The sequence below is a fragment of the Oncorhynchus kisutch genome, linkage group LG12 (assembly GCF_002021735.2).
Source record: "Oncorhynchus kisutch isolate 150728-3 linkage group LG12, Okis_V2, whole genome shotgun sequence".
NCBI classification, from domain to species: Eukaryota; Metazoa; Chordata; class Actinopteri; order Salmoniformes; family Salmonidae; genus Oncorhynchus; species Oncorhynchus kisutch.
The window spans coordinates 31,971,345-31,995,568 of NC_034185.2; the positions used below are offsets into that span (position 1 = coordinate 31,971,345).

At 43.7% G+C, this 24,224-nt stretch overlaps 1 protein-coding gene across 1 annotated transcript in view; it reads right to left on the reverse strand.

The window, feature by feature from the left end:
• Nucleotides 1–8,874: 8,874 nt before the first annotated feature.
• ches1 (checkpoint suppressor 1) overlaps nt 8,875–24,224 on the reverse strand; it is a 46,967-nt gene continuing 31,617 nt past the window's right edge. The window contains 3 exon segments of the mRNA XM_031837384.1: nt 8,875–13,557; nt 14,658–14,766; nt 19,843–19,901. Coding sequence (XP_031693244.1) covers nt 13,038–13,557; nt 14,658–14,766; nt 19,843–19,901 — 688 coding nt within the window. The 3' untranslated portion in view covers nt 8,875–13,037.

Below are 24,224 nucleotides of genomic sequence, written 5' to 3' on the forward strand. Positions count from 1 at the left end.
TTTTCTCCAAGTTGCCGGGATGTCACGTGTTCAACTTATATCAGTACACTTGTAAGAAAAGAAGCATTACGAAACATCTATTCGATCAAATAAACCACACGTAGCAAATAATCCATCATTTTTTGTCTTTGACCTCTATACAAAACTACTTGCTTGGTGAGTAAAAAAAAACACCCAAAAACACCACATGATGGAGGAGACAGATTTTGTGCACAGTTATCCCTGTCGCCTCTTCTTTATTTTTCAGAAAAATATATACAGTGCATTCAGGAAAGTATTCAGCCCCCTTGACATTTTGTTACGTTACAATTTTATTCTAAAATGGATTAAATCATTTTTTCCTTTTCAATATACACACAATATCCCATAATGACAAAGAAAAAACATTTACATAAGTATTCAGACCTTTACTCAGTACTTTTTTGAAGCATCTTTGGCAGCGTTTACAATCTCAAGTCTTCTTGGGTGTGACGCTACAAGCTTGGCACACCTGTATTTGGGGAGTTTCTCCCATTCTTCTCTGCAGATCCTCTCAAGCTCTGTCAGGATGGATGGAGAGCGTCGCTGCACAGCTGTTTTCAGGTCTCCCCAGAGATGTTCGATCGGGTTTAAGTCCAGGCTCTGGCTGGGCCACTCAAGGACATTCAGAGACTTGTCCCGAAGCCACTCCTACGTTGTCTTGGCTGTGTGCTTAGGGTCATTGTCCTGTTGGAAGGTGAACCTGCACCCCAGTCTGAGGTCCTGAGCACTCTGGAGCAGGTTTTCATTAAGGATCTCTCTGTACTTTGCTCTGTTCATCTTTGCCTCGATCCTGACTAGTCTCCTAGTCCCTGCTGCTGAAAAACAACCCCACAGCATGATGCTGCCATTGTAGGGATGGTGCCAGGTTTCTTCCAGACGTGATGCTTGGCATTCAGGCCAAATAGTTCAATCTTTGTTTCATCAGACCAGAACATTTTGTTACTCATGATCTGAGACGACTTTAGGTGCCTTTTGGTAAACTCCAAGCGGGCTGTGCCTTTTACTGAGGAGTGGCTTCCATCTGGCCACGCTGCCATAAAGGCCTGATTGGTGGAGTGCTGCATAAATGGTTGTCCTTCTGGAAGGTTCTCCCATCTCCACAGAGGAACTCTGGAGCTCTGTCAGTGTGACCATCAGGTTCTTGGTCTCCTCCCTGGCAAGGCCTTTCATCCCCCGATTGTTCAGTTTGGCTGGACGGTCAGCTCTAGGAAGAGTCTTGGTGGTTCCAAACTTCTTCATTTAAGAATGATGGAGGCCACTGTTTTCTTGGAAAACTTTAATGTTGCAGAAATGTTTTGGTACCCTTCCCCAGATCTGTGCCTCGACACAATCCTGTCTCAGAGCTCTACGGACAATTCCTTTGACCTGATGGCTTGGTTTTTGCTCTGTGGTACCTTATATAGACAGGTGTGTGCCTTTCCAGATCATGGGAGACCACCGGGCTCCCGAGTGGTGCAGCGGTCTCAGGCACTGCGTCTCAGTGCTAGAGGCGTCACTATGAACACCCTGGTTCGAATCCAGGCTTTATCACAACTAGCCGTGATTGGGAGTCCCATAGGGCGGCGCACAATTGGCCCAGCGTCGTCAGGGTTTGGCTGGTGTAGGCCGTCATTGTAAATAAGAATTGGTTCTTAACTGACTTGCCTAGTTAAATAAAGGTTAAATAAAATAAAACAATATTTTACAACTTGTGGACTCCAATCAAGTTGTAGAAACATCTCTAGGATGATCAATGGAAACAGGGTGCACCTAAGCTCAATTTCGTATTTCTGTTTTTTGCTTTGTAATTATGGGGTACTGTGTGTAGATTTATGAGGGAATTATTTTATTTAATCAATTTTAGAATAAGATTGTAACGCAGGGGTGGACAACTCCAGTCTTCGAGGGCCTGATTGGTGTCACACTTTTTATCCATCCCTAGAACACAGCTGATGAATCAAATGTCATTCTAAACTGAAGATCATGATTAGGTGATTATTGGAGTCAGGTGTGTTAGCTGGGGCTGGGACAAAACTGTGACGTAACACACTGTGGAAAAAGTCAAGGGGTCTGAATACTTTGCGAATGTACTGAATGTGTATATATATATATATATATATATATATATATTTTTTTTTTCTCGATTTTTTTATTAACAAAAATAAATCAATACAAAAGGTACATGAGAACACACATATGTATAAGACAGTTGGGCTAGGGCAGGGCTCCCCACCTGGCGGCTGAATTTGGCCCGTGGCTGGTTTTATTTGGCCCCTAAAGTTTTCTGAGCATTTAAAAAAAAAATTATAACACAAAGCACTTAAGGGATATACACACATTTATTATTCTAACAGCATTTTTGTTAGTAGAGTATTTAATTGTCTTAAAATATTGTTAAATGTCCTTTCGTAAGGTAAGAAAAATGGGTGTTTTGTTTGTAAAATTGCATTTGTGAATATGAAATTTGTCCAGAAGAATAATGAATGTATGTAAAAACATACAATTGTTTAAAATGATTTCTATTTTAGGAAAATAATCCAAGCACTACATCTTCATAAATATGATCAATTATAAATCTAATGATGTCTTGAAACAGATCATTTACATGAATACAATGCTTAAAAAGATGTAAAACTGTTTCTGGGTGGTCCTTACAAAAGGTACAGTTTGAGTTTATCTTTTTTACACTTCTTCATATTGTGGTTGGCAGGATAATGAATAATGAAAAGATAAAACTTCCTTAATTATAAAAATTAAAAAAGTAGGTATGTGTGAGGCAACATCCAAACTTTTTTTCCAATACACAAGGTAAGTCAGGGTCAGGTTTTGCTTGACGCGTCCCTGAATAATAAATCAACACCTGAGGGAATGGTATTAAAAACAATTGCAAAAGCATTATGTGTTGCAGGGATCTTGTAACGTGATAAGAATTCCTCCTAATTAAGTTGGATCACCAATAGGATATTATTTTGGAACCAATATATTCTAAAAACAAAGGTGTATTTTTATACAATATGTCCCAATTCTAATAATATAATATCTGTGTGGGGAGAAATTATACTTTTAAATTAAGGACAATGACAAGAAAACCTCACTGAAACTTTGTCAATATTATAATTGCAAACCAACATGAAGGCCACCAAAAGTAGACAAGACATGATGAGGAATACGTTCCACATAGAAGTGGGTCTTCGTAGGTATTGTTTTATCCAATTGATCTTAAAAGTATTATAAATTAATATTTTGTTTTAATTATTATTAAAAAAGTCCTGAAAATTAAGCCTACCGTGCTCATTACTACAGTTTTCCTAATGTAATTACGGTTTCTCCACAGAATGTTGAAAAGCATCTGAACCATCTCTTATTTTTAAGGTCAAGATATAAAGACAAATCAGCATATGTTAGTCTAGAGATTATTATGACTCTTCTTACAATGTCCCACTGTAGACATTGATTTAGCTTCTTCTGTTTGTTTTCTATAACAGGGTTCAAATTTAGGAAGCCTCTGGACTTCTGATCCTTTGTAATGGTTATGCCTAAATATGTTCTAACATAACAACAACAAAGAGTATTCTTTCACTGGAATCCCATAGTATGAGCAGTGGCGATCTTAGCATGTAAATCTACAAGATTTTTTTTTAGATGTATTCCAGAAAATCCACTACACAACACTAAACAATACATTAATTGCATTAATCCACAAACTGTTAGGGCCTACATAAAGCTGTCCCAACAGCAGAGCTTTATTTTCAGCACCATGGAGTGAATCCTTACCACTGCTACACCTGGCTATCAGCGGAGCCTTGTCTGGCAGCTAAACAGTTCATTCAGCCTAATTGAATGACTTTAAAAAAAACATAGCTCATATGGCTGACTTGCTTAAACAAATGTGGTTTGACTGGCAATTGAGAAGTACAAACTATGGCAACAGGGGACGATGAGCGAAATCGGTGATTTTGATTAAGACATTAATGAGCGAGCTAGGATGGACGTAGTCAATATAACTATTTGTTCAGCACTTTTGAAATGTACACTGACAAAATTCAGAACATGGGCCGTTCTTACAGTATTCTCCCTGTACACCAAGTCAAAACCGTATGATAAATAAAGGGGGCATATAAGTAGACAGTGAAATCTCAATATTCGATGACTACATTTCTCTAAAACAGGCTGTAGGCTGCATGTGCACTAAGTTATTAGGGGGAAAGGGACCAAATTATTAGGGTGAGGCACATGGGCTACACAAAAAAACACATAGTATTACTTTTTTAGCAACAGTATACATATCTTCCTGGCATAGTACATAATTTATACAGCAGCATACAAGACATTTTTGGACTCACCTTGTTGTGCTTTGCTCACTTGAACAGGAAGGTGGCACAGCGGTCCTTCTTGTGTGTACATTTTGTCATCAAACTTTGTCATCAAAGTCTGGTATTCTCTGGATGTATGGTGCTTTCAAGACAACTGGGAATGACGTCATTGATCTTCAGGTTGGAACTCTAGAAAGAGGCCCGATTTCTCGACTTGGAATTTCGAGTTGGATGACCATTCAAAACACATTTTCTTAGTCGGAGCTTGTTTTTCTTCAGAGTTCCCAGTTGTCTTGAACTCAGCCGAAGTCATGCTGGATTGACAGCATGGCCAATGTATTCAACCTTTTCTGGCCCATGTGTTGAATGTTTATCCTTATAAGCTTGGAAAAAAATACCCTTAAACCCAGACTTGGACCACGAACCCACTCCACTGAATAGCAGGCTAGTGATTATTTTGCAATACTTGCAGTTTGCCACTGATTCCTTCCACACCACTCATTGTTGAATTTGGGATTTCCAACTTGTGTAATGTTTATGTCCAATGGCCGATGAGCACTGATACGTTTTATATATAATTTATCTTCATATGACAAGGATTAAAAAGTATTTGCCTGTAGATTGTCGACTTGATTCATGATGACGACTCCTTGTCTATATTTGCTAGCTAAGATTTTGAAAGTATGATATGACAGTCCAATCAAAGCTACAGTAGATATAACGTGATTTTACATCATTTTATCTGTGGCCAAAGATCTTGAGTCTTCTTGGATGGGCACTTCTAATGTAAATCCATAGCAGCACTCAAGCGGCTTGAATTTTCGAGCCCTTCCATAGATTTTGCAGTGACCCCATGAGTGACAGAACACTGTGCCAATCACGACGCAACTAAAGAACATTACCAACCCCTAAGCTCTGTATTTTCCGCTGGCTGCCCCACCACCACAGAAAGCACTAGGCTGAAACACCTGCATTTTGGAGCTGCCTTACTCAAGAAAGCAAAAAAGAGACCATGTTTGTTTCCAGCTTTATTAACTCAATTATTATTATATTTTTTTTTACATTGTTTGCAAACTGATATGTGACACATATTAATGTGCTAAACGAGCCACACCTGCCCTGAAAGACTGGTCGCCACTGAATATGAGGGTGTCACACAATCTTTGACAGCCATGAGTTGGCATTTATTAATGTTAAGAAACAGATCAGATGCTTTGGAAAATGATTATATCAAATTGATCGATATCGGAATCTGACTACCGTGTAGTATCGTCAGCCAGTTGGCTTATCGCTTTGCCTCTTCGTCTCTGCCCAAGTGGAGTCGAGTGACAAATTCAGGAGCCACTGGATGTAGTAACTCCATTACACCACTAGAGAGTGATCACACACCACAACAAAAAACAGAGGATCAGTTTCCAATCCCTATAATGACCCACATCCCAATCAATTTAAGCAATATGAGAAGATACTTTATCATAAAAGATGTGCAATTTAAGTCAAAATGGCAAATTTTTGTCCACTTCAGGAAAGATTTGTCCATTTTTTCGTACAGCCTATAACAGGGGTGGACAAATGTTTTGTGTAAAGGGCCACATCGGGATTTTGAAATTCAATGGAGGGCGGCACAGATTAGATTTAATTTATCAAAATCTATTTGCAGGCCAGATAAAGGGAAGTTAAAATATATAGGTCCTTCATCATTTCTACATACTTTTTTCCTACATACTTTTTATGTAGATGTTCAAGATTGACCTGGAGTGTTTAATTATCCCCAAAGAATCATTTCCCCCCAAAAAACTGCCGCAGGCTGGCTCAAACCTCCCACGGGCCAGATTGAAGGGGTTTGCAGGCCGGATCCGGCTTGCGGGGCGTACTTTTCCCACGGCGTTATGCATATAACAATAACCCCTGCTCTTCTAGGGGGGAAAATTCTCCAAAAGCATAACGCCATGGAATGAATGCAGGCTAACAAAGAGCCTTAACTCTACTTTCTACAGTCTCCATGGAAACCTGTCTCAATTGACATTTAGTAAATCTGGATGATCTGGACCATGAAGAGCAGAACTCTGAACAAAAAAAGAAACGCCAGTAAACGGTGGTAAAAGTGCAGTAAAAGTGCAGTAACTGCAGTCAACGGTGGTATTTTGGACGCAGTGAAAACGATGCGTTGTTCTGGGTGCAGTTTTTGCAGCATAATATTAGCAGTTATATTACTTATACTGCACCCTGACTCCACAGGAGGCTGCTGAGAGAGGATGGGCTCATAATAATGGCTGGAACGGAGCAATTGGAATGCATCATATTTTATACCATTCCACCAATTCTGTTCCAGCCATTACCATGAGCCTGTCCTTCAGAGGGTGGTGCGGACAGCCCAGTAAATCACTTGGGCCGAGCTCCCTGCCACCCAGGACCTCTATACCAGGCGGTGTCAGAAGGCCAGAAAATTGTCAAAGACCTCAGCCACCCAAGCCATAGACTGTTCACTCTGGAAAGGCACGGCAAGCATTACCGGTGCGCCATGTCTGGGACCAAAAGGCACCTGAACAGCTTCTACCCCCAAACCATAAGACTGCTGAACAGTTGTTCAAAAGGCCACCCAGACTATTAGTGTTAGTATTGATCCTTTGTTGCACTTACTCACTTACACTGCCTCTATGCACACTCATTGGACAATACCCACACACTCACAACTACTTACACTGACACTCCAACACACACACACACACACACACACATTACATTACATTACATAGGCTCACAAACCACACATGCGTATTGACGCCACAAACATATACACACTTTCCTTCCCAAGCCATAGACTGTTCTCTCTGCTACCGCACGGCAAGCGGTACCGGAGCACCAAGTCTAGGTCCAAAAGGCTTTTCAACAGCTTCTACCCTCAAGACATAAGACTCCTGAATAGCTACTATTTGCATTTTTCTTAAAACCGCATTGTTGGTTAAGGGCTTGTAAGTAAGCTTTTCACCGTAAGGTCTACACCTGTTGTATTTGGCGCAAGACATTTTGATTTGATTTGATTTCACACATACGCTACTGCTATTCTGTTTTATTATCTATCCTGATTGCCTAGTCACTTTTACCCCTACCTACATGTACATACTGTAATTACCTCAACTACCTTGTACACCTGCACATTGACTCATTACCGGTGCTCCTTTTATATAAGCCTCGTTAATGTTATTTATCGTGTTACTATTTTCTATTTTTTATTTGGACTTACTTTTTAACTCTGCGTTGTTGGGAAAAGGCTCATAAGTCAGCATTTAAATGTAAAGTCTACACCTGTTGTAATCAGCGGATGTGACAATACAGTTTGGTTTTAATTGAACCTTCTGTGTCTGACTCACCCCACCTCACACTGCACACATATTCTCCTCTCCTACAAGACTGGCCCCCGAATACCATGTTTTCATTTATTTTGTCCGTTTCGGTGGGTAAAGAGCCCTCACATTTGTGGATATTACTTTTAATATGTACTGCTCATACATGTCACGTTACACAGGCAAAGTCTTGAAGATGAACTGACATTTCAAAAACTGCCCTTGTGAAAGTGGTGACGGACAACTTCCAAAATAACTCAAACATAGCAGACAGACATAATGGCGTGTTAAGACACTTTTTGTTTTGCCTCAGGCAACTGGGTCAGTGGAAAGATGCCCCTTAAAGATGTACAGAAATATACTTGCACTTTCTTTGCTGCAGTTGCATAGCAACAGAGACTGGCTCCATGCAGTTGTAGCGCATGGTGGAGGGATATGTGACGAGCTGTGCTGTGCTGCGCTGTGCTGCGCGGGGAGGCAGTGGCTGGTGATTAAAGCCTGTAGTCTTTGGCTTTAATTATGAATGGCCTTCCTTCCCTCTGCCACATGGCTCCATCATGGCAACCATCAGATTGACTGAGTGACAAGAAGGAGCTATAGCCCTTAATCAACTGACACTTAATCAAAAGTATTGGACTTTAATGATTACAGGAAGTGAATGAATAGTTAAGTAACAGGCTGAAAAAAGTCTTGCTATGTTCTGAGCCTTGTTAATGTGAACATATGAGGTCAATAACAGGGGCCGGTCTTCAGAGCCAATCACAGGCACTGGTCTCAATAAGCTAATGAACAATTTACTTATGTGAAAGGGTTCAACCGAGCTTTGAAGCATTTGCTTGCTTTTCTGACGCACTTCTGTAACAGAGAATATGTTTAGTTTTTAGCTGGTCTGTGTGGGCTGATTTGAGCTGATGTGAATAACATGAATATTACATGCTTATTGCTACTGTTGGTTTGGTTATATTTTTAAGATTAGGGATGAGGTGCAATGGATGGTGACAGTTTTCTTCACTAATATGAATGTTATGTTGTTGTTTTGTAATCTTTGTCTTGTCTTCTAACCATTAGATGTTTTACTTGTTTTTACTATCGAGGGCCAAGTGCTTTAATTACTACTTTTTAAGCGCTGTCCTCTGGGAATACAACGTGGTAATGTTTTTTACCCAATTCAATTCAATTGAATGTAATTATGACATGGTCTCTTTCAAGCACAGGAGTTGAGTTCAGGTCAACTTTAATCATTGCAACTGGAAGACAATACACCACATAAACATTATTGAAGGTTTCAGAAAAATTGAAAAGAAAAAAACAACATTTCTACTTTTTTTTTTTTGCCACGGTATTGGACAACGTGATATTTACATGAATGAAATCGCTGAAGTCGTTTGAAATCGTTCTTTGGCAATGTGATTGCACAACAAGGAAATAATCAAACATTCATTGGAAAACCAACCAAGCTGGGTGCACTCTGCATTACATCGATTCTTCTCATAGAGCAACATAGTTGTTTGCGTTTGACATCTCTATTCTATGGCTTTCTGACCCTTCTCAAATAGTCATTAACGTGGCAGTATTGTAACGTCTTGTCAGAGTAAACAAACACAACAACAAAAAACGTTCATAGAAAACAAAATGGCGGACTGGCTGGCAGGCTTGCCTTGGGCGACTCCCAAATGGCAGCCTATTCTCTTTGTAATGCACTACTTTTGAAAGAAAAGTGCACTATATAGGGAATGAGTTGCCATTTGGGATGCACACTTTGAGCATGGTTTAGTTTGGCAGGTTTTAGTTCAAATAAAATACGCACATTTGTTTCTCATTCGAGGGCTTTTCAGGCAGTGATAGAGTTTCTTATTTTTCTTCCCTTTGCATTAAATGACTCAGTCCTATTTCCCAGGATCGTTCTATTTGTCAAGCAGACCCTTATATGGTCATAACTTCACCTTCCTTCCCTGCATGTCACTGGAAGTGCCCGAAATGGCATCCTATTCCCTATATAGCGCACAACTTTTGAACAGAGCCCTATTAGCTCTGGTCAAAAGTAGTGCCATTTGGGACACAGTCACCATGTGAGTCACTGGAGGAGATGGTGGTTACTTAAGCAACACATTCTCCTTGACTTGCCACTGCAGACTCTACTATTAGTCACCAGTTCACTGACTTCCTACTGCAAATAACACAGAGGGCTTGACCTGTAACACAATAACACTTCTCTAGTGTCAAGAGAGGAAGTGGAGATGGCAGTGAGGTATACGGGGAGTGAGTCTATTTCATGTCAACATTGATAGAAGAAACACATTGAATTGAATAGAATAGTCAGTGTTCCGTATCAAAGTTGATAGAATACTATGACAATGGAACTCTGCTGTCATTTGCTTGTCTAACTCCCAGTCTAGCTGTCAGTCACTCTCAGTATTTCCCATAAACCCGAACCAGAGTCTGGCTCTCTCTGACTCTGCCTCTCCCTACTGTCTGCACACAACCTCTTTCTAACCCCTAATTACCTCAGCTGTTTGTACAGAAACGTGTTCATCATGTACAGTAACTCCACTCTATGTACATACATCCTCAGTCAGTTCATGGTAGGGTAACTTTCAACAAAAGGTTTGGCTGTGCTAGTTGGAGCCAGTTAAAACGGTGGAACATTCTGACAAATTCTAAATTCCATGTCAAACAGGTCCATAATGCTCCGTCCATTTACAGGGAAGTGTCTGCCAGGGAGGAGAAAACTAGGACCCAATGGTAACACATTTACAGAACAAAATGAGAGAAAAGACTTTCAGAAATAAAGAAATATGTGCTGTTCAATATGAAAACATGTCAGCTAAAGACATCGGAATACAATTAAGTCTGGAGGGCAGGCACAATGTTAAAGGGTGTATGGTTGTTGGACACACACACACTCACACACTATTGATACATTCTGAACAACACTAGAACAGTGACACATTTATTGTTTAAGAGGCAGAAGAAGACTGAATGCCATAGTAGAGGCTTTTCAGTTGATCCATCTAGCCGTAGAGCTAACAGACTGGGTTCAAATACCACTTGAAACCTTTCAAATCATTTTACAGTTTGCTTTAGCCTGGCTGGGGTGCCAGGTGGGCGGGGTTAGCACTTTTGGGACTTTACTATTGGTTGCATTGCAACAGGCAAGCTCAATTAAGCACAAATTCAATTATTTGAAATAATTTCAAATAGTTTTTGAACCCAGGTCTGTTATACTTAAAGCCCAGAGTAGCCGGGCCTCATAATTGCAGAGTGATTTCCCCATAAAATGTCTCCCTGAAGAAGATATGTCATTAAAAGCCCGCTCATCTGAAGAAATACAATATCAATACATTTTTTTTTTAAATCGAAATAAAATTAAATAAAATTGAGTGTATAAGAATTGGTGGCAAAACCTTTGTTTTCTCTTCTAGGATCTAAGTTTATATGAAAATAAGTCATGCTTCATGCTAAATACATTGTTTATCTTACATGATCTTTGAATAAAAAAGATTTACTTTTGCATCTTATTTACAAGCACCCATGCAATATAACTGAGAAAGTCCTGCAGGTCAAATTGCTTCAATTAAGAAAGGAAAAATAAAATATTTTCTAACCTTTTTACAGAGTTGTCCAGACTGGACAAATTGCTTATACTTTTATGAGGGTAGAGGAAGAAGGGGAAACAATACAAACAGAATTGCAAGAAACAACAACAAATCCACAGTTTATGTATATAGTTTTCTGAGTCTGTAAAAATGATAGGCAGGTGTCGTAGCATGGGTTATATTTAAACCGGCGTTCACGTTTGTGGAAGAGGAATACTGGAAGAGTTTCAGGGACGTCTAGGCTACTGTATGTCTGAAATTGCACCCTATTCCCAATATAGTGCTCTCCTTTTGTCCAGAGCCCATCAACCCCATAGCACACTACTTTTGGCCAGATCCATGAGGTTCTGGTCAAAAATAGTGCACTAAAAAGGGAATAGGAGGCCATTTCAAACGCAGCTGAGAAACAAGAACAAGATAGATGAGATGCAGTATATTGCCTCTGACCCAGCACTAAGTCATCACCATGGCACCAAAAACTGAACAGTAGATTAACAGTATAGTTCTAACTATGCATAAATACTAAGGAGTGATCTTAATGGAATCATGCCCATTCTCAATGATGCTTTTACTATTGGTGATAGAAATCACCGTAATGAATAGAAATAAGAGCATGATTCTTTAAGAATGGATTTTACAATTATTGAGACATTTACGGTGTTCTCCTATCTCTTCTCTACAGGTCTTCTGATGTTGCTATGCCTTTTATGTTTGTCTTTGTAAGCTGTCAGATTGGCTACATTGAAGCAACCCGGTCGCTCGTCTTTGGCACAGTCTTACATGTTGTGCTCATGGGCGTAGGATGACGTGTGTGAGCAGCAAGTTTGAACAGTTTTCAATCTGTTAGTATCATTGGCTCAACTTCCTGGCTTACATTACTGGAAGATTGCTACAAATTCACAGATACACTTCTGACAAGTTACAGATGACACAAAACGCTCAGCTATTCTCCTCAATGGTTCTATTTTTTTAGCAATGTATTTCCCTAATTAGTGACAAAAAAATGTGTTTTTCTATGGCTTGCATCCCCTTTACACAACATAAAAACATCAACAGAGACACGTGAGAATCAATTACCCATCAGAGTTAGTGTTGAAACATACAGGAAACGTATAGTAAAAACAGATTTTTGATATTGCCATAAATAAGTAGGATTCTCCTAATGCCCCTGGAGGAGAGATAGAGGTTAAAGGTTAAAGAGAGAGAGAGATGGAGTAGTGTCTATTGAGACTAATGCTTAATAACGTTATCTCTTGGCCTGTTGGTGGTTGGTTGGTCGGTGTGTAGACCTGGTGTGTAGTCCTACTGTAGGTCTCTCTGCGCTCAGGCCTGGCCATATACCCTTTTCACACTACTGCCAAACCGAGCTGTGCTGGGCTGGCCTGGTTACGCATCCACCATAATTGCTGCTGGAACCATGCTGGAAAGCAAAATCTGAAAAGAATATATCCGAGCCAGCACAGTATAGGCTACAGTTAGGGTCGGCCCTATAGTGGAAATCAGGCATTAGAGACTAAATACACTGTGAGAACCAACTGTTAAAAGCAGCGGGTGACCAGCCTATCGCCTCTGACCAGAATATCTGCTGTCGTTTTCTGTTCATTCCCGACAATTCTACATGTTGAATTTCCACCGTTCGTCCACACCCAGCAAGTGTTGGTTAACACACCCTGCAACACTCTGCGGACACCCGCTGCTTTTCAACGTTGGTCTTTGCAGTGTGTTTTAGCTATTAGTTTCTAGGTCTTGGTGGTTGGTGTGTAGACCAGATGTGTAGGCCTTAGTTAGTTCCTTAGGGCCTCTTTCTGCTCTTTCTCCTTCTGAGCAGCCTTGGCGGCGCGGTTAGTGATGTTGTTGAGACACGCCCTGACGCCCGCCAAGTGAAGCAACGACCCCGCCGCCTCCTTCATCTCCTCGTCATCGCTCTCCGACGGTGGCTTCTCCACCGCTGCTGCTGCTGAACGGCGCTTTTTCAGCGGCAGCGTGTCGCCCAGGGCCCGTAGGCGGTTTTTCGTCCAGGGCAGGCCCCGTCGCCGGGCATGCTGGGAGAGGAAGGAGACAGAGGCAGAGTCCAGCGGGACTTCTTGAGGTTCCGATTTGACCTCTCGGTGGACGCCGACCTCCACCGCGATGATGTCATCGTCATCGTCTAACGTGGAGGGCCCCTGGGAAGAGCAGGGCATGCTGGGGGATTTGGCGGTGCTGTAGTTGTGGTCCTCCTGGAGGTCGTCGCTGGGAGGGGGGGAGGGAGAGTCACAGGGGTGGCCGATGTTGCCTTGGGTCAGGTAATCCCCCAGAGCTGACCTGGAGAGACACAGAGGAGATCAGAAGGCTACAGTTAGTCTTAATGTGAACAGACTACATTTAGTACGCGTCCCAAATGGCACCCTGTTCCCTATACAGTGCACTACTTTTGACCAGAGCCCATACAGTTCACAAAAGGGACAGGCTACAGTCACTGTTGACATATATCACACTTGTCTACTGTTTCTACAGACTGTAGTGCATGTCTAGCCCTGTGCGCCAGGCTTTTGGCTGCACCATAGTATCATCAGACACGCGGCTACTGCATTTGTAAACTCATACCTTTGATAAGTAGTCACATTTGGGTTGACATTTTTCAAACACATATTTGTATAGTTACTGTGTCATCACAATAGTACATTTGATATACAATAAAAGCAGATCAGAGCACCACGCCATCCTATAAATCCAAAATAGTCCTGCTGTCCGCCCACGCCACACCCTCCCTTGGATCAAACGTTGTTTTCTTTTAGCAGGACAGTCTGTTGGCATATTACTCTCTCATGGGAAGGACATACCCACTTTTATATGATCAAATATTCAGTGCATACCTTATGTGAGCTGCTGCCTTGCCTGTGGGGATGTTTAATTCATGACATGGCATGTGTGTGGTGTGTGTGTGTGTGTGTGTGTGTGTGTGTGTGTGTGTGTGTGTGTGTGTGTGTCCCTTCATACTCCCATGCTACCATGATGGATGAGCAGGTCCAGGCCTGTTCCTAAATCTTCTCTGAATCACAAGGCTCTTCACAGGAATAAACCATTGTGAAGGCTGTATAAACACACCTGGTTGGGCCATGACTCCCAAATGGCACCCTTTTCCCTACATAGTGCCCTACTTTTGACCAGGGCCCATAGGGTAGTCGTGCACTATGTAGAGAATAGGGTGCCATTTAGGATGCAAGCCTGCGTCTGAACTCAATAGGAGCATGAGGCACTGTACTACACCTTTGTGTGACATGTCCAGTTTTGAGTACAATGAACAAATTGACGTACGATGATGTAAATGGTGGAAAAATATAGTTTGGTGTCGAGGTGTGTGTATTATCCAGGTAAAATTCTACGTCATAACCAGCCGAGTGATCATTGACAGTTTCACTGACCTTATCGCAGTGGTCCTGCTTCCCACGGAGCATATGGGTAGGGGTCGGATGACAGGAAACAGACCCTGGCTCCTGATGCGGGCCCCATTTTGGATCACGCCTTGAGGAACTACAGAGAGAGGAACAGACATAAGGACTTACATAGAGATACATACTAACAAATTCACACCACAAAACAGCATAAAACACACACAGAAATGCACACAAATACATATACATACATACGGTACATATATACACACAGAACACAACATAAAGCAGTCTAATTGTTAAGATCTCAAGGAGACGTCAGGGAAATAAAATAATAAATCATGCATCATAAGGCATTGTAGTGCCCAGGAGAAGTTTTCTTTTTTACAGCCAATCACTACTTTTGATGGAAATTGCTCCAGATACCTTTATTGTGATTTCACTTGTTCTTAAGAAACTTACCCCAAATAGCAAATCCCTTCCTCATCCTCATTGTGTAGTACGGGGGCCCTGCAAAAACATGAGCAAAGGCTCCAAAAACACCCAAATATGTCCTTTTGGAAACGGCAAAGCTCCCAGTATAGTGATGCGTGTCTTTTTAGATGTTGTACACGTGAAATTGTGTCATTCGGAACATTATCCACAATGTTATATACCGTTTTGCGCAACTCCATTTCCCCTACCCAGCTGTTCCGTTATGTGTGTAGCCTGCTGCTACAGGTAACTACCAAAACACCAACATAGAGTCTTAATAGGGTGTTGGGCCGCCACGACCCGGAACAGCTTCAATGCACCTCGGCATAGATTCTACAAGTGTCTGGAACTTCCTGTTTGGAAGCAGCCATGCTTTCAATACACTTTGTATCCCTCATTTACTCAAGTGTTTCTTTTGTTATGGCAGTTACCTGTAGAATGGACGACGAGGTATCGCTCGAGTCGCATCAAAATGAAATATGAAATTCGGGGTGACACAATTCGGGGTGACACAATTACTAACAGACCTGCACCACTATGCTGAGCGCTGTGTTATTTCTAAAAGGATGTATTTGGGGGGGGGTTTTGGAGCCTTTGTTCATGTTTTTTCAGGAAGTTTGCCGTTTGGGGTAAGTTTCTCAAAAATGTGAAATCACCAAAAAAAAGGTGTCTTACAACATGCCATTTACATCAAAAATAGAGATTTGGTTGTAAAAAAGAAAACGTATTTAAGCCAACACCTAGACCTTGTCAAGAGGGTGGGGGATGGGGGATATTGTGTGTGTGTGTTTCTGGGAAGCATGGCTAGTACACTGTGTTCTGTTCTGCCTAACTTACACAGCACTGGCTTTCTTTAGTGAGAGGATCGATGGAGGGAGAGAGGAAGAGATAGAGAGAGCGAAAGGGAGAGAGAAGGGTGTGGGAGAGAGGAAAAGAGAAAGAGAGAGAGAAAACACAGAGAGAGAGAGACAGCGATAGGTGTTTAAATAAAGAGGGGTAGAGAGAAAGACACAGAGGTAACGGTAGAGGGAAAGAGGAAGTGTGTGAGCCAGGGCTCCAGTCATTTGAGGCTGGCTGCTCAGCTCGGCTCACGGACAGACGCCCCAGTTCAGCTCAGTGAAACAGCTGTCATCCACGTCTCTCTCTGGATCTCTGGGGTCAGTGTGCTTTTCAGAAATGATGACCACCATTTGCTTTTGTCTGCGTCTTTTCTTTCTTTTTAAAGCATGTGAACTCACACATTTGGCCCTATCATCACAGTAGCTGTCGTCTGCCATTTTATGAATAAGTAGGCCTATGTGCAATATACATGCATTATGTACCGTAAAAGAGTGTCTCTGTTGTACTGTACCTAAAGGGTTTTGTCTGTTAGCCCCTGACTGTTAGCCCGCATCCATTATCCATGTTAATCCTATTGACTCTGGTTGTGGGGCCGACCCTGATATCTTTAGGGCTGCTCCTGTTATCCTTATAAGTAAGTCCCTGCCTGTCTGCAAACTATCTCCATTGTAATCTTGATCACTCGCTGTGTGTGTGTGTGTGTGTGTGTGTGTGTGTGTGTGTGTGTGTGTGTGTGTGTGTGCACACGACTATCTTTGTGTGTGTCAATGTGTGTGCTACTGCTTGGTCTTTCTGGGTCAACATCCCCCTCTGCTTTCTCCCTCCCCCTTTTGGGTCTCTCTCTCGCTCCGGCGGCAGGGAGGGCTTTCCGTTGCCGTGGAGACGGCTCCCATTCCACATGCCACAGAGCAGTAGATCATGCTTCAGCGGAGGAGGCAGGAAATACCTCTCTGTGTTCAACAGCCTCAGAGGCAGAGCACACAGCTAAGAGATGACCCTGTTTACCCCATAGACACACTGCACACTCTACCCTGGCCTGGCCCTGCTCTGCCTAATCTAACCCTGGCCTGGCCCTGCTATGTCTAATCTAACCCTGGCCTGGCCCTGCTATGCCTAATCTAACCCTGGCCTGGCCCTGCTCTGCCTAATCTAACCCTGGCTTGGCCCTGCTATGCCTAATCTAACCCTGGCCTGGCCCTGCTATGCCTAATCTAACCCTGGCCCTAGCTCAGCTCTGCCTAATCTAACCCTGGCCTGGCCCTAGCCCAGCTCTGCCTAATCTAACCCTGGCCTGGCCCTAGCCCAGCTCTGCCTAATCTAACCTTGGCCTGGCCCTAGCCCAGCTCTGCCTAATCTAACCCTGGCTTGACCCTAGCCCAGCTCTGCCTAATCTAACCCTGGCCTGGCCCTAGCCCAGCTCTGCCTAATCTAACCCTGGCTTGGCCCTAGCCCAGCTCTGCCTAATCTAACCCTGGCCCTGCCTGGATACACAGGCAACTCTCTGTTCGATTTGGCCACTGACTCTCTCTCTGTTTCCCTGTCTATCTTTCCTATCCATTTATACAAAATGTTTCCCTCTTTCTGTAGGTCTTTTCATTTGCTTGCTTACTTTCTGTCCCCCTTTCCTCTCTCTCTCTCTCTCTCTCTCTCTCTCTCTCTCTCTCTCTCTCTCTCTCTCTCTCTCTCTCTCTCTCTCTCCTCTCCCCCCCCTCCCCCGCTTAGTCTCCCATGCAGCCATGCTATGTATAGCGGTGACTCATGTCTTCCAACTTCGGAGGCATGCCGTCTCTGCAGGTATAAAGCCTGAGACATATGCTGCTGAGAAGCTGGGAGAAAACACTGCTCACATTGTCTATACACCCTGGCGGTACAGAGAGAGAGAGAATATATACCGTGAGCTCTTAAAGTATCGGGACAGTGACCATTATGTTGTTGTTAAAGTGCAGAATGTCAGCTTTAATTTGAGGGTATCATCCATATTGGGTGAACCGTTTAAATATTGCAGCACTTTTAATACATACTGTAGTCCCCCCATTTTAGGGGACCAAACGTATTGGTACAATTTCACTTAGATGTGTATTAAAGTAGTCAAAAGTTTAGTATTTGGCCACATATTCCTAGCACGCTATGACTACATCAAGCTTGTAACCGGAGGGTTCAGACGCAGTGTCCAGAGCTCAGGGTTAAAGGTCATTCCCAGCAGACCTTGAGAAAGCAACTGTTTCAGGGCTAGCATGGCGAAACCAGGGCTAGCATGGGGAAACCAGGGCTACCATGGGGTAACCAGGGCTAGCATAGGGAAACCAGGGCTAGCATGGGGTAACCAGGGCTAGCATGGGGAAACCAGGGCTAGCATGGGGAAACCAGGGCTAGCATGGGGAAACCAGGGCTAGCATCGTGGAAACCAGGGCTAGCATCGTGGAAACCAGGGCTAGCATCGTAGAAACCAGGGCTAGCATCATGGAAACCAGGGCTAGCATCGTGGAAACCAGGGCTAGCATCGTGGAAACCAGGGCTAGCATGTGGAAGATACAGTATCAGCATGTAGACAGTTTCCACTGGGTTTCAACTCAGCACAGCTTAGAATAGCCCAAGCCTGTGGGCTGTGGGACTAGGATAGTGAGCTAGTAGAGTAATGTACGTTCCTACACTTTCCATGCCGATAAATCTTCTTGAAATGAATTGAATTAATAGTGGCTATCTGTCCACTCTCTATCCACCTACTGTATACTACCTCTCTCTTTCTTTCTCCATCCCACCTCCCTCTTTCTCCATTCATCCCTCTTTCTCTCCCTCCCTGTTTCTCCATCCCTCTCTCTCCATTCCCTTCACTCTCTCCCCCTCTCTCTCCCTCCCTCCCTTCCTCTCCATTCCTATCTCCCTCACTATCTCTCACCTCTCTCCCCCCTCCTCCCTCTTTCCCTCCATTCCTCCCTCCCTCTCCCTCCATTCCTCTCTCCCTCCCACCTCTCCCTCATCCCTCCTCCTCCCTCTTTCCCTCCCTCTCCCCATCTCTCCCTCCTTCCCTCCCTCTATCCCTCTCTCTTCCTCTATTCCTCTCTCCTACCTCCCACCTCTCCCCCTCCCTCTTACTCTCTCTGTCCACTATCTACCCACCTATCCCACCTTTTTGACAATGGAGTAATGATCAATGTTCTCCCTCTCCCCTTTTCTCTCCCTCTCCCCTCTCTACCCCTCCCTCTCTCCTTCCCTCCCTCCCACCGGACCCATCAGTCACAGGCAGGTCTGTAGGGAGACCGGGCCCTTCAGATGCTTTCCACGCCGGCTCCTTGACCATTACTCCATTATCAGAGCCAAGGAGTGGCGATGGAGAGGATGGAGGACACGGCCCAGACGCCTAATGTATCCATTTCCCCCATTTAGAGCACCGCTGGCCCACCGCACTCCCAGAGTGCACTCTGATTGGGATTGAATGTCCATTTAAACTGCCAGCCAGCCCACCAGGGAGAAAAGAGAGGGGGAGAGGGAGAGCGAGGGAGACAGGGAGGGAGGATGTCAGAGGAGAGAGGGAGAGAAAGTGAGGGGAGAGAGCGAAAGTGATGAGAGAGGAAAAGTGACGAGAGAGAGAGGGAGGGTGGGTGAGAGAGGGTTATGGAAAGCTAAAGTGGAGGTGAAAAAAAATCACATGATGCCTTCCCGAGCTTCAGATCAGAGCAGAGTTTTTTTTCAACTTTCAAACACGCCCTGTCAAACAGAAGCATCCTCTGAAATGTTGCCAAGTGTCAGGATGCAGCACTTGGTATTCTCAAGGTGCCTTCTAAAAAATAATTCAGAACTCAGGAGTTGGCATCCGAGCAGAGAGAGAGAGGGAGAAAGAGAGAGAGAGAGAGATTAAGACAGACACACAAACAAGACACAGCGATGCAGAAAGGTAGCCTACCTTGTAAGATAACTCCTCCGTTCTTTCTTAAGAAGGGACTCCCTGGCCATAGTGGAGGACTGAAGAGAGAGAGAGGAGAGAGAGGGAGAGGTGGGGAAGGGAGAGAGAGAGTGACAAAGAACGAGTGAGAGAGAGAGATTATAAAATCTATGTACACAAACAACAAGTGTGCAGTTAAAATTGTCAAAAAAACACACATTTCTATACACAGGGCCGTGGGGTGAGACAGGGACGCAGCTTAAGCCCCACCCTCTTCAACGTATATATATCTATATATATAAATAAACAAATTGGCGAGGGCACTAGAACAGTCTGCAGCACCCGGCCTCACCCCACTAGAATCTGAAGTCAAATGTCTACTGATGATCTGGTGCTTCTGTCCCCAACCAAGGAGGGCCTACAGCAGCACCTAGATTTTCTGCACAGATTCTGTCAGACCTGGGCCCTGACAGTAAATCTGAGTAAGACAAAAATAATGGTGTTCCAAAATAGGTCCATGTGCCAGGACCACAAATACAAATTCCATCTAGACACTGGTTCCCCTAGAACACACAAAAAGCTATACATACCTTGGCCTAAACATCAACACCACAGATAACTTCAGCAAAGCTGTGAATGAGCTGAGGGGCAAGGCAAGAAGGGCCTTCTATACCATCAAAAGGAACATCAAATTCGACATATCAGTTAAAGATACTTGAATCAGTTATAGAGCCCATTGCCCTTTATGGTTGTGAGGTCTGGGGTCTGCTCACCAACCAAGAATTCACAAAATGGGACAAACACCAAATTGAGACTCAGCATGCAGAATTCTGCAAAAATATCCTCTGTGTATAATGTAAAACACCAAATAATGCATGCAGAATAGAATTAGACTAATTATCAAAATTCAGAAAAGAGCCGTTAAATTCTACAACCAAGCGATTCCCAAACCTTCCATAACAAAGCCATCACCTACAGAGAGATGCCTGGAGAAGAGTCCCCTAAGCAAGCTGGTCCTGGGGCTCATTTCACAAACACAAACAGACCCCACAGAGCCCCAGGACAGAAACACAATTAGACCCAACCAAATCATGAGAAAACAAAAAGATAATTACTTGACATATTGGAAAAAAAACACAAAAAAACAGAGCAAACTAGAATGCTATTTGGCCCTAAACAGAGAGTACACCATGGCAGAATACCTGACCACTGTGATTGACCCAAACTTAAGGAAAGCTTTGACTATGTACAGACTCAGTTAGCATAGCCTTGCTATTGAGAAAGGCCGCCGTAGGCAGACATGGCTCTCAAGAGAAGACAGGCTATATGCACACTGCCCACAAAATGAGGTGGAAACTGAGCTGCACTTCCTATCCTCCTGCCAAGTGCATGACCATATTAGAGACACATATTTCCCTCAGATTACACAGATATACAAAGAATTCGAAAACATGCCCACAATTTTGATAAACACCCATATTGATTGGGTGAAATACCACAATGTCCAATCACAGCAGCACGATTTGTGACCTGTTGCAACAAGAAAAGGGCAACCTGTGAAGAACAAACACCATTGTAAATACAACCTATATTTATGTTTATTTATTTTCCCTTTTGTACTTTAAATACTTGCACATAATATGACATGGGGCAGCAGCGTAGCCTAGTGGTTAGAGCGTTAGACTAGTAACCGGAAGGTTGCAAGTTCAAACCCCCGAGCTGACAAGGTACAAATCTGTCGTTCTGCCCCTGAACAGGCAGTTAACCCACTGTTCCTAGGCCGTCATTGAAAATAAGAATTTGTTCTTAACTGACTTGCCTAGTAAAATTTAAAAAAATATTTTGGAACTGTTGTGAGTGTAATGTTGACTGCACATTTGTATTCTTCATTTCACTTTTTTGTTTATTATCTAGTTCACTTGCTTTGGTAATGTCAACATATGTTTCCCATGCCAATAAAGTCATTACATTGAAATGGAATTGAGAGAGAGAGAGACAGACAGAAAGAGTGAGTGAGTGAGTGAGTGAGTGAGTGAGTGAGTGAGTGAGTCAGACAGACAGACAGAGTGAGAGAGAAAGATGGTCAATCATTTGATCATGTAAGTTTCTGCTCCAGGCCGCGCCAGACTGACAGAAAAAGTGCGTCCCATGTGGCGCCCTATAACCAGGGCCCTGGTCAAAAGTAGTGCCCTAGAGAGGGGATAGGGCTCCATTTTAGACGCAGCCAAACTGAAAGGAAAGCAGGAATTTGAGCTCATAAGCCTGTGATCCTGATGACAGTGATTATATCCCAGCATTGCCATTATTCTATCCCCTGTGATTACCACAGAGAATTACTGCTCCACTGATGTGGTCCACAGGGGTGATTCCTCATGACTTCCCCCCAACACACACACACACGGTCGCACAAAGCACACTCACGACAAACAGCCGCACATAACACTTACAAAGACGCACACAGGCGCGGATACACGCTCGCACATACACACGATCACACTCTCCTGCCGATCATTACTCTGCTAACAGAGTATTTAGTAGCTAATGGTCATGTTCATCTTCACACGCACGCACGCACGCACGCACGCACGCACGCACGCACGCACGCACGCACACACGCACACACACACACACACACACACACACACACACACACACACACACATACACACACAGAGAGAGAGAGAAGGTGAGGTAAGTCTCTCAAGTCTGTAGCGGAGCTGTAAGGTTTGAAGACAGTGTTCAGTGGTCTTCGGATCCAGATTAGTGAGCATGGTCCGGTGAGCTCTCACAGACTTGACTTTGTGAATCACGGAAGGTTTCAGCTGGGACTGTCCAAGACTCACTGGTGCTGTGGGCAGCTACTTTACAGGCTTAGTACAGACTGACTGAACAAACCCTTTTAGGACCATTAGGAGACACAGTGAGACTGAACAAACTCCTCCAGGACTACAGAGAGACAAAGTAGATTAGAGACGGAACAAACTCAACTCCTTCAGGAGCAAAGAGACACTATTTTCTATTAGCCCCAGAGAGACACTATACTCCACTTTACTGAGCTGTTCTCATTACACCACTCACTGAGAGAGTAAAGTCACGGTGTAATATTAGCTCTTCTATTGTTCCTGAGCCCATCTGAAAGACAGGAAGAAAGAGCGGATTTGGAGGTCTAGAACCTCTCCTCCTGTTCTCTCTCTCTCTCTCTCTCTCTCTCTCTTCTCTGATGTTTTAACCAGAGATGGACAAAAGCAGGTAACAAAAACAACACAAACAGAAAAATACAGCCCTGAGCCACCTGCTGTTGCCATGGAGAGTTAAGCGTTGCCACGGCGATAACATATTTTGTTTGCGCTAACTGCATGTCTCTTTTGTTCTTTCTCCCCAATTCTCTCTCTCTCTCTGTCTCCCCCCTCTATTTCCTCTCTCTCTCTCTGTCTCCCCCTCTATTTCCTCTCTCTCTATCTGTCTCCCCCTCTATTTCCCCTCTCTCTATCTGTCCCCCTCTCTCTCTCTCTCTCTCTCTCTGTCTCCCCCTCTATTTCCTCTCTCTCTATCTGTCTCCCCCTATTTCCTCTTTCTATCTGTCCCTCCCCCTCTATTTCCTCTTCTCTCTGTCCTCCCCCTCTATTTCCTCTCTCTCTATCTGTCCTCCCCTCTATTGTCCTCTCTCCTCTCTCTCTCTCGTCTCATCTCTCTCTCTCTCTCTCTCTCTCTCATCTCTCTCTCTCGTCTCATCTCTCCTCTCTCTCTCTCCTCGCTCTCTCTCTCTCTCTCTCTGTCTCTGTCCTTGTCCTCCCCCTCTATTTCCTCTCTCTCTCTGTCTCCCCCTCTATTTCCTCTCTCTCTATCTGTCTCCCCCCTCTATTTCTTCTCTCTCTCTGTCTCCCCCTCTATTTCTCTCTTCTCTGTTCTCCCCTCTATTTCTCTCTCTCTCTCTGTCGCCGTCCTCTATTTCCTCTCTCTCTCTCTCTCTCTCTCTCTCTCTCTCCTCTCTGTCTCCTCTATTCTCTCTCTCTCTGTCTCCCCCTCTATTTCCTCTCTCTCTCTCTGTCTCCCCCTCTATTTCCTCTCTCTCTATCTGTCTCCCCCTCTATTTCCTCCTCTCTCTCTCTCTGTCTCCCCTCTATTTCCTCTCTCTCTATCTGTCTCCCCTCTATTTCCTCTCTCTCTATCTGTCTCCCCCTCTATTTCCTCTCTCTCTATCTGTCTCCCCCTCTATTTCCTCTCTCTCTCTCTCTCTCTCTCTCTCTCTCTCTCTCTCTCTGTCTCCTCCTCTATATGTCTCCCCCTCTATTTCCTCTCTCTCTCTGTCTCCCCCTCTATTTCCCTCTCTCTCTATCTGTCTCCCCCTCTATTTCCCTCTCTCTATCTGTCTCCTCCTCTATTTCCTCTCTCTATCTTTCTCC